At 30.0% G+C, this 10232-nt stretch overlaps 1 protein-coding gene across 2 annotated transcripts; it reads right to left on the minus strand.

The window, feature by feature from the left end:
- Positions 1-5241: 5241 nt before the first annotated feature.
- On the minus strand, positions 5242-9321 carry LOC137814282 (bet1-like SNARE 1-1). Of its 2 annotated transcripts, none has more exons than XM_068616915.1 (6): positions 9148-9321; positions 8983-9020; positions 6384-6537; positions 5821-5877; positions 5673-5732; positions 5242-5299 (listed from the first exon to the last, which is right to left on the minus strand). In XM_068616915.1, exons 2-6 carry the CDS (start codon positions 8994-8996, stop codon positions 5264-5266), a joined length of 321 nt encoding a protein of 106 aa, XP_068473016.1. In that variant the 5' UTR covers positions 8997-9020; positions 9148-9321; the 3' UTR covers positions 5242-5263. The 2 variants fall into 2 exon arrangements, with proteins under 2 accessions (XP_068473016.1, XP_068473015.1); XM_068616914.1 differs by having other exon boundaries at positions 5242-5502.
- Between the last annotated feature and the right edge of the window lie 911 nt (positions 9322-10232).

The following is a 10232-nucleotide window of genomic DNA, read 5'->3' on the forward strand; positions in this document are numbered from 1 at the left end:
CGCCCCGCGTTTTTTACTAGCAAGCCGCGGGCCAACCATTATGGCCCACCTTGCTTTGTCATCTCTACTAAACAGCACAAAAGAGCAAAAGTAGATAGTAGCTTTAAAACTCAACATTCAAAAATTGTAGCAATTAGTTAGTGTCAAAAATCTTCCAAAAGAAGTTTTTTTTTTATCAGAAAAGAATTAAATTAATTAAAAGTGACACTTTAGGGTGTCTCAACCCTTATAAAAAACCTGCCAAAAGAAATGTTGATTATTGTTAAATCAGAATAAATTCTTTGAAATAGGTAATTTTGAAATTGCAATGTTGATTATTGTTAAATCAGAATAAATTCTTTGAAATAGGTAATTTTGAAATTGCAATGTTTCTTGAGTATTTTGGCACAGTTTTTTTTATCAACAGAAAATGAATTAAATTAAAAATGAATACTTGATAAATACTTCAACTCTTATAAAAAAAAAAGTACCTAATAGAATTTGCAAAACCAAACCTACATCCCAAAAGGAGAATAAATATGATGTAACCGATACATAGAGACCAAAAAAATGATTACAAATAACTCCTAATAGTAGTTACCAAAACGAAAATACAACAAACATAGCCCTATGAAAATACTATGAAATGATGAATTGCCTAATAAGTAGTGTAGTAAAGTGCCTTATAAGTTTGTCCTCCATGGTTCTTGTTTGCTTAAGACCTGGCCATTAACACCGTGATTTCCACTGCCTATATGATAACACTGAACCTTCAAACACTACATGTCAATAGCGTTAGTTGCAACTTGATTACAACATTCTCTTCGCACCTGTTTCTACAATAAAGAACAATACCTTTTTCCATCTTTTTTCAAATAATCAATGATAAAGAATTGAAAAAAACCGAACAGGTATAATGAGAATATAAATCACTATGGAAAACTTTCGAGAGACAGATAACATAAACACCTGATACATGGAGCAGACTGACAAGCTTAACCACCTAAAAAATTGTTTTTAACTTATTAACTTGAGACTCAATCTGAATTGAAAAAAAAAATGTTGTCACTTTATATTTCATCCAGAGTCATACTTTCAATTGAGTCAAAGTAAAATAGTTTATCCTTATCCATCTTCTCATCTCTAAGCACAATGTATGCAGATATCAAGAATATGTTCTAAGTTTGAATGAGAAAAAATCTTAGTATAATCAAGAATGTAACTATTAAGACTATTGTGAGAACACTTTCTTTTTTTTTATCAGCAAAAAATAAATAAAATAAAATGAGACACTTTAGAGGTGTCTCAACCCTTATACAAAACTCCAAAACAGGTTTCCTAGAACCCTACCAACTAAGGATCCAACAAACATTGTACTACCTATCAAGCTAAAATCCCATACAAAGGTAAATAAACCCAACAAATACAGTTATATCACCCCACCAGAGAGGTCACACCCTCAAACAAGAACATACATCCAACAACTAAACAAGGTCTTTGCCATCAAGCTGGAGGGCCTTACCCAAGAGACAAACACAACAAACCAATACAATACACACCATTCAACACCTAAGTCATAACTATGAACCGACTAAGTTGTACCAAAAACTCAATTGCTAACAATGACAGACCGATCCTTATAAGAAAGAAACATAGGCCAAAAAGCTTTTGCCACATTCAAACACCGCAAAAAATCCAGCACCAAACCAAAAAGCATACAACAGAAACACTTTATTTACTGTAGCACAGAACAAAGTCATCAATCTGACCCTGTCAAAAAGGAATGACCAAGACACCTGCACATCCACGCAATACCTTCCAAGCCTCAGTCCAACCTTGCCAGATAGGAGTTACCGATGAAACCTGCACAAACCTCATCACGACTACCAAGACTGAAAAAACGTTAGTTAAAACCGCAAAGAATCAGACTTTCAAATACCTCATACAACAAAGAGGTTCCAGACACCAGTCCGAGTAAGAGAAAACAACATATTTTTCTTTTACTGTGACCCAAAACTAAGTCTTCCTTTGTACCACGGTAAAAACCTCCATTGTGAGAACACTTAAAGTATTCCTTTATATGTACTTTTACTTACTAATGAAATAACTCTTAAGTATCAAAGAAGCATTACATTCAAGAAGGAGTGCAAATGATAGTACACGTGGTGTAAAAGAAAGAGAAAAAAAAAGTATGATCAGTTGAATGTAAAAACTAACTGAAGAAATTGATCCTGATAGAGAAAAAATTATGAGTGTTTCTCGAACACTTTTCTATTTAATATTCTAATTTAAACCAAAAAAAACTTTTTATTTTTAAAACTTACAGAAATCTCACTTTATTTTATATTCATACTAAACCTAAATCCAAAACCTCTGTTTTTATATCGAACCAAAACAATAACTTTTGACTCATTACATACTATTTTTAATCCTTAAACATTACATAAAACTATTTTAATTCTTAAACATTACATAAATCAATTTTTATTTAAAATATTTTTATATCCACACTCTCTGTTACAGTAAAATTTGAAATTTATTAAACATTACAAATTAATACTGAGATAATATTACATTTATATAAGGGACTCTAAGAATTCAGTTTATAGCAGAACTAAATGGGTTACCTGATCTTGTACTTGAAGAAAATCTACCAACCATGGAGGTTCATCATCATGTTACCGGTCCAATGTCACCTACAATCTTTCGGCCTGAAAATAAGCAATTTCTTCATGCATCTAACAAATTTGAACATACACCTAAATTTTTTATAAAATAAATATTTTTTTAGTTTTTAAATAAAAGGATAATTCGGCTCAAAATATATTTTGATAACAAAAATTAGAAAACATATTGGAAAAGGGATTTAAGAATATTTTTCTAAATTTCAGAATTCTTTTTTAAAATACTTTTCTGAAATTTATTTTCTAAAATACGTTTTCAGAATTCCTATCCTGAAATATTTTTTGAAATTTAATTTTTTGGAATATCTTTTTATATTCCAAAATTATTTTTCCAGAATAAAATTTTAACTTTTCAATTTAATAAAAAAAATTATTCAGGATTTTCTTTTTTAGAATATATTTTTAATTTTAAATTTCAAAATAAACTATAATTTTAAATTTTCAAAAATTATTGGGTTCAAGTAAAAAAGTAAAAAATTAGATGCAGAAAAAAATTACCTTAAAATAATCGTAGCTTTCTATCTTTCACCCATAATTTCATAAAGTGTAGAAAATGTCAAAAGTATTTTTTGATGCATAGGAAAAATTTCAAATTAAGTGATTATGAAAGTTTTCGAAGTTAAAAATTTTGGTGTTACATTTTAGATAATAAAATTTAGTATTATTTATTTTTAATATTATTTAATATTTAATATTTTAAGATTATATAATTCAAAAATATATTCTAAATAATACATTGGATACCGAAGAACTTCTTGCCGTTTGCTGGACTCATGATTCAAATCATCAACTTCTGACAATAGAGGAGGCATAAAGGTAGATACGCGGTCTTCCCTTACTGTATAGAAGAAAAACATTATTTTATACCACAATTAAAAGATGTCCCATTTTCATTCATGAGTAAATGTTGAGTGTCTATTGGCGCAAGTAATCAAAAGTAGGATTTAATGAAATAATAACCATAAAGATTTTGTTCACACCAATGCTGAAGTTGTTTTAATATAATTCAGACAGTGTGTTCGTGCAGTCCTTTATTTATTCCAAATAAAGCATATGTAGCAGTACTTTCTCCGTTATAAAACACTTCTGAACTAAATTTTCTTTTATAAAAAACAAAATTTTAGATTGAGTGATCCAAAATGAAAAAACTTAATTCTGAATTACACAATTTAGAAACTTTAGAAACTAATAATTTGGTATTATTTTTCAGATTATACAACATATTATTTATTTCTAATGTCATTTAACATTCTACATTATTGATCCGAAATAATCTTAGCATCCGGCAAATAAAAACAATGAATTTTTTTACAAAACGTAATGTCATTTTTTGCCCTAGTGTAAATGCATTTCAATTTTTTAATTATGAACTTACTTCTCAGTCTTTATAACATTATGTTTCTAGATTTGATGTTGGTCCCACAAATGGTTAATGTTGATGTCCAGGACTAGCTAGTCACTCACCACAAACTCAGCGTGAAGGCAAGCAGAGCAGCAGTATTTGAGTATTTGACAGTAGACACTGGTCAATAAGCATGTTTTTAGCTTTTATAAATTTAGTTAATTTTGATTTTAAAATTTATAATTCTTTTTTATAATATTTGAAATATTTTTAGGTTTTAGAAGTGTGAATATTTGTTTTGATTCTTATAAAATATTTTTTTATTCTTTCCAAAAGTTTAATTACTATTTTTAATTTATAATATTTATTATAAATTAAATAATATTTATATTAGAATTTTTAAAATATTGTTTCCAATATATGTGTAAAAAATCAGTATCATATAATACTATAAAGTTCAAAAATGGTAACTTTTAACTTTAGAGGAATAAAACAATTTTTTACAGTAATCAAAATAAAAAAAAAATCATTTATAGATAATAAAAACATAGGTCTATTCATATTTATAATAGTTTTTAAACCCTTAAAAATATGTATATATTAGTTTCCGAAAATATATTGATTTCTTGTAAACTCGGTCTTTAACTAAAAAAATGGAGAGAATCTGAGAGATAGCATCAACGCCTTAATGCATAAACGGTAGTTCGAGTTTGAATTTCGAAAAGAAAACTAGTAACATATTTTTACTAAAGTCGTTAGCAATTAAAACTATACTGCATACAAAATAAAATATAAATATAAATTTTTTGTATGAATAAAACTTTTTTTGCAGTGTGATACAGTTATTGATTTCTTGAAATATATATCCTTAGTTGGGCACCTGGGGTGTACTGACAGTGGCAAATTTTTCAAAGGTAATAAGATCGACCTACGTAAATACTTCCACAATTGGGCCAGACACAAAAAGAAAAGCTTTATTTAGTTGCGTAGGTAGGAAAAAAATATACCGATTGAGATAGCAGTTAAACATCTCGTGCTCTCGTGAACTGATCTATTTCGATCAGTATCAGCATGTGGAAAAACCAATCAACCAGCCAAAATCCTAGTATACGACCGAAATTAATCTAGTCTTAGATGAATTTTTTTACATTAAATATCTTCATTCTCTACATGCTTAAACATGCGTATCCTTTTTTTACTCAAAACATTGCATGATTTAAAAGGAAAGAGAAAATATACCTCAAATCGGATATGGACATTAGTCTTTGCATTCAGTACCTGTTTTATTCAGTACCTGTTTGAAACATCAAACCTTTATACATAACAGTATCTTACAGGGTAGTAGCATTAATTACAGTGATAGAGGAAATAGCTTCCTCTAGAGTAAAGATTGAATGAAAGACCAAATTACTTAGTGAGATAGTATATTATAAGAAAAATCACAACAAAGGATGCTACAAGCGAAAACATTCTCCGGCTGGATTTAGTCTCAAATACCTGAAAATGACACAAAATCACTCGAACGGACATGGATAAAACTCCACTATACTACGCCCTTTCTTTAACCCCAACCAAAAATGAAAGAACGCAGAAGACAACGAATAGAAAAGGAAAGGAAAACTGCAAAGGAACACTCAAAAGCCATATAGGATTAGAAGTCTACATACCATTTTAAATTTGTCCATAGTGCCCGAAAGGACTCCTCTTGATGAATCCATATCATTCCCCTAAATTTATAGCATCTTATCAGTCATCACTAAAGAAAAACAAAAAAGAAAAAACGGTGAGAAATTTCCACAGTTTCAGTAAACACACCATTCGATCCAGCATGCGGTTATGGCTATCCACTTCCTCGTTGATATCACCTGATAACTGTTGCAATCACACCCATAAAAAATAAATTCGTGCAAGTTGTTTTGGACCATCACACAACTGCCTACTACAGCTGCATGGACTACAATTCTAAACACTTTGTAGATGTTTAGACACTCTAGAAGGGGTTTAAAGAGCAAATCTTATAATATTGAACTAAGTTAACAGCACCAGTAAGATAATAAGAGAATAAGATCATAAACACACCTATGGGGTCAACAGTAAAAAATACAAAAGTGAACCAGAATTAAAATAAGTTGGCAAAAAGGGCAGGGAGGCAAGTTTTAATGCGCAAACAAATTTTCCACTTTCAGAGGCCAAAAGGTTAATTTCCTACTAGTACAAATATAAATTGAATTTCACCAACCAATAGATGAAATATTAAAAATCGTCAAATGGTTAAAATACCATTAGCAAAATGATAAAATGAGTACAAGGTACATCACTCATTTTTTACAAATAACTAAATGAGGTCTAGGGTATATCGATACCAATAGTAAACTTACTCTTTTCAGCAGATTGACTCTATCTTGCAGTCCATCCAATGCCTGCTCGTTATCATGTTCATCAATTTCATGAGAAGATGAGTAAACAGATTGTGCTCTGATGCCACCCTCCTCGATACCATCAAAAAGGGAAACTCTATTGTTACGGTTGTCTCTAAAACAATAACAAGCACAAGCCACCAAATGGTCACATTACAAACACAAACAAAATAAATTTCCCTTTTATATTGTTAAACTGATTAAAAGAAAAGAGTCATAGGACATGAGACTCTCCATATTGCATAAAATATCAAGATTTATAAATAAAGTAAATAGAAAAAATTGCCTCACGCTTTATACATAAAAACAGGATGGTATTTTCCAAATACATTTTAATTTACTATACTATAAGGTTTTTTTTTTTGCACTGCCATGATAGGTCATACTGCCCAGAGTCTGAATTGGTCTTTATAAACATAGAGATAATGTATAAATGTTTTGTGCTGTCATACTGATATTGGATCAAAATTATACACTCCCAACCCAAGTATCATAAAACAGACTAAAAAAATCACTAAAAACTGATCAACCAGAGCTTCACTGTGTTTAACACTTGTGATAAAACAGAAACAAGCAATTTTTAACTGCTACAGTTTGACTGCATCTCATGTACAGGAGTTTATTTAAAGCAGCGTATGGTACAATTTTATCATATAGTTAAACAAAAACAAAAAAACTACGGCATAATTCTCAACGTACAGGATAGTAAAGTTCACACCCCACCTGTATAGAAAGATTGCTAGTAGGGGAGAAATCTTATAACTAAGCAAGAAAATAAATACTGGGTGAATTCTAATACATGTCATATTGCATATACTGACAACTAAGACCGAACTGAAGAAGAGAGACATAAACTATAACTTAAACTAGGAAGAGACACTTAATATAAAGTATAGTAATTCTTCTTGTCAAGTTGAAAACGGTCTAGAGCCACTGGGATATAAGGCCAAGAAAGCAGTTCACCAGAATCATTCCTCGTTGTAGACTAAAGATGAATGAGATTATAAAAAAAAGTTTCATAATGCATAAGCAAAAGAGGCATAACAGTTAATATCAACCAATATTTACAAAAGGTATATATTATAGAAAACTATCATTTGTATTATTGGAGCTCATAAAGCATGCTATTCAAAGAGGGGGACAAGGAGGAATCTAATTTCAATTTCACATGCTAGGACAACATTTAACCTAATGTTCAAATCAAACTAATTGACCATACATATAATTAGACTCAACTTTGCTGGATATAGTGAATAAATGTAACATGCTCACATGCTTCATTATGATTGCAATTTGCATGCTCATATTTGACCAAACATTCAAGTCACACTAATTGACAATATTGTGAAAACATGGAATGTAAGTTTCAATTAAGTTCCACTAAAATGACAGGAAACCACTAAGTTTAGATACTGTAATGACAGTAAGTGCTTAAATTCGACAATTAAAATGACTATAAGCGGTTAAATTTAGGAAATAAAATGATATTAAGTAGTTAAGTTCAGGAATCAAAATAACAATGTCTTAGTAGGAAGAATTTATAACAGTGAGACTAAAATGACAGACAAAATTACAATTTTAGGGACTTTTTTTAATTTTAATACTTTCAGAGGGACCTTAGTGACACTGAATTACACTTTCAAGGACTAAAGTGATTGCCTATCCAGAATATTTCCTATGCATTTACGGTGATGTAAAATTTCTTCACCTGTATTTAGGTGGGTCTTGGAAGAAGTTTTACAGATATAAATATCAACTCATTCAATAATGAGTTGTATCATCTCATAACAGTAGTAGCAATCTCATCCAAGAGAGAAAAATGTAGAGTTCTCAAAGTGTTTCTCCGATTATAAAATAGAGTGTAATTATCTCTAGTAGTTCTTAGAGAGAGATGTTTTAATTTTTTCCTCTACTTTAAGAAAATATTTCTCTGTTTTTGTTTGTGCTTTTTACTTACTTTTTGATAGTTTTCGACTATAAAATGTTCTGTTTCAATTCTTAATTTTCTTAACTTGAAATTTGGCATGGAGATATTATTGTCACACTGGTAACTAACACACGTTATTAGATAAATTTAAGAGTTGAAACAAATCAAATAAAAGTATGTTCTCCTTAACACTCCTCGTATCCGATTCAGGAGTGTACATGCCACTGATAAGTGATAAACACAAGTCGCCAGATCAATGCAAGGATCAACGAATTCGGAATTCGAGAAGAATAAGAGGCGCAACTCTATATCTATAACTCACCAGTCCAGCTAATTCCTTCCACGGTTCCACACAATTTCACTCCTATCGAGCAAATAGAACATGTACAGCATAGCTGTACCGTACTAAAAAAATCGCAGCTCCAAAACTGCGATTCACGAATCAATTCACTATAGTCATCATCAGATTTAAATCCAAATCGAATAACCACGCCGTATCCGTGGATCCAGAGAAGAAAACAATAATTGCCTAGCCTAGGAACCACAAACGAATTAAATAACGATCGCAACATATCGAAGCTTATTGAGAGAACAAATTTCAAAGTCTGATTCAAACCAGTGATGGTTACTAACCGTCTAGCATTCATGACTCGCGAGATCGTCCAATTTCTCTGTTTCCAGGAACAAAATTATCTGAATTAGTTAACCGATAATTCTCATAAGGAAACAAAAGAAACGAAGAAAATGCACAAGACAAAAAATCAGATCTGGTGGAATCTCGGAAAGTTGCTAGCTAACCTGAGGATGCGAAGCGGGAAATTTGATGGTGCTCGGCAAATGAGCAGAGGTGAACGCAGAAGAGACGTAAATGAGGAAGATATTGGCGGTGGGGTTTATATACTGTCCGAGGCTGCCTGACCAGCGTTTATCACACTTGTTTAGTAACACCCCTCAACAAACAAAATGTTTACTTGAAAAAATTAAATTAAACAAGGTGTAAGAAATATATTATTAATATATTTTTAAAATTTAATTAAAAAATATGCAATAATACAAAAATATGTTTACTTCATTGGGAAGCTTACCGCATAAAGTGCACAATTCTCAACTATATATCAATGAATGATTAATATTATAACCATTCATTTAAATTATCATGCTAATTTATATTTTAAAAAATCCATTTATGTTAATTTCCATACTTGATCTCATCCACTTATTTTATTTAGTTTTCTTATGTTGACAAGCATGGATGAATCATACAACGATAGAGAATTAGATATAGTTGTTCTCAATCAAACAATAACAGTAGTTGAATCTCAAACAAAATAAGGATTGGTGCTTAATGAAGATAACATATTCATGCGATAAGGATATTTTTTCTTTTTCTTACCACTTGACATCCTTATTTGAGGTATATATAGTGTATTTACTATGATTTGTAGTAAGACAACAAAATTTAAGTTTAACTCAATTATATAAAATTATAAAGTTTTACTTTTAATTATTGTGAAATTTTCAACACACTCTCTTATGTTTAGGAAATTGTGTGTTTATGTAAAAAATATAAAACATGAAAAGTGAGAAAGATCCAATAGTAGGTGAGACAATAAATTCAAATAACGATTAGGATAGACTACTTTAATACTATATTAAAGTAATAAAATTTAAGTTTGACACCATCCTATCAAACCAACTCAATACGGTCACTTTTATTATTACTTAAATATTGTAAATTGATTTTATATATAATCGACTTGAAATCTCTAACACTTTATAAAGAGAAAAATCATTTTAGATTTGACGTAATTTACACTTTTAAATATATATATATATATATATATAAATAAAAAGATGTTTCACTAACAACAACTTGTATTTTT

The sequence above is a fragment of the Phaseolus vulgaris genome, chromosome 1 (genome assembly GCF_000499845.2).
Source record: "Phaseolus vulgaris cultivar G19833 chromosome 1, P. vulgaris v2.0, whole genome shotgun sequence".
In the NCBI taxonomy this organism is placed as follows: Eukaryota; Viridiplantae; Streptophyta; class Magnoliopsida; order Fabales; family Fabaceae; genus Phaseolus; species Phaseolus vulgaris.

Coding starts and splice junctions, on each gene's coding strand:
- LOC137814282 (XM_068616914.1), bottom strand. Junction 5,878..6,383: donor GAGTCAATCTGCTGAAAAGA/GTAAGTTTACTA, acceptor TGATTGCAACAG/TTATCAGGTGATATCAACGA. Junction 5,733..5,820: donor ACCGCATGCTGGATCGAATG/GTGTGTTTACTG, acceptor CTATAAATTTAG/GGGAATGATATGGATTCATC.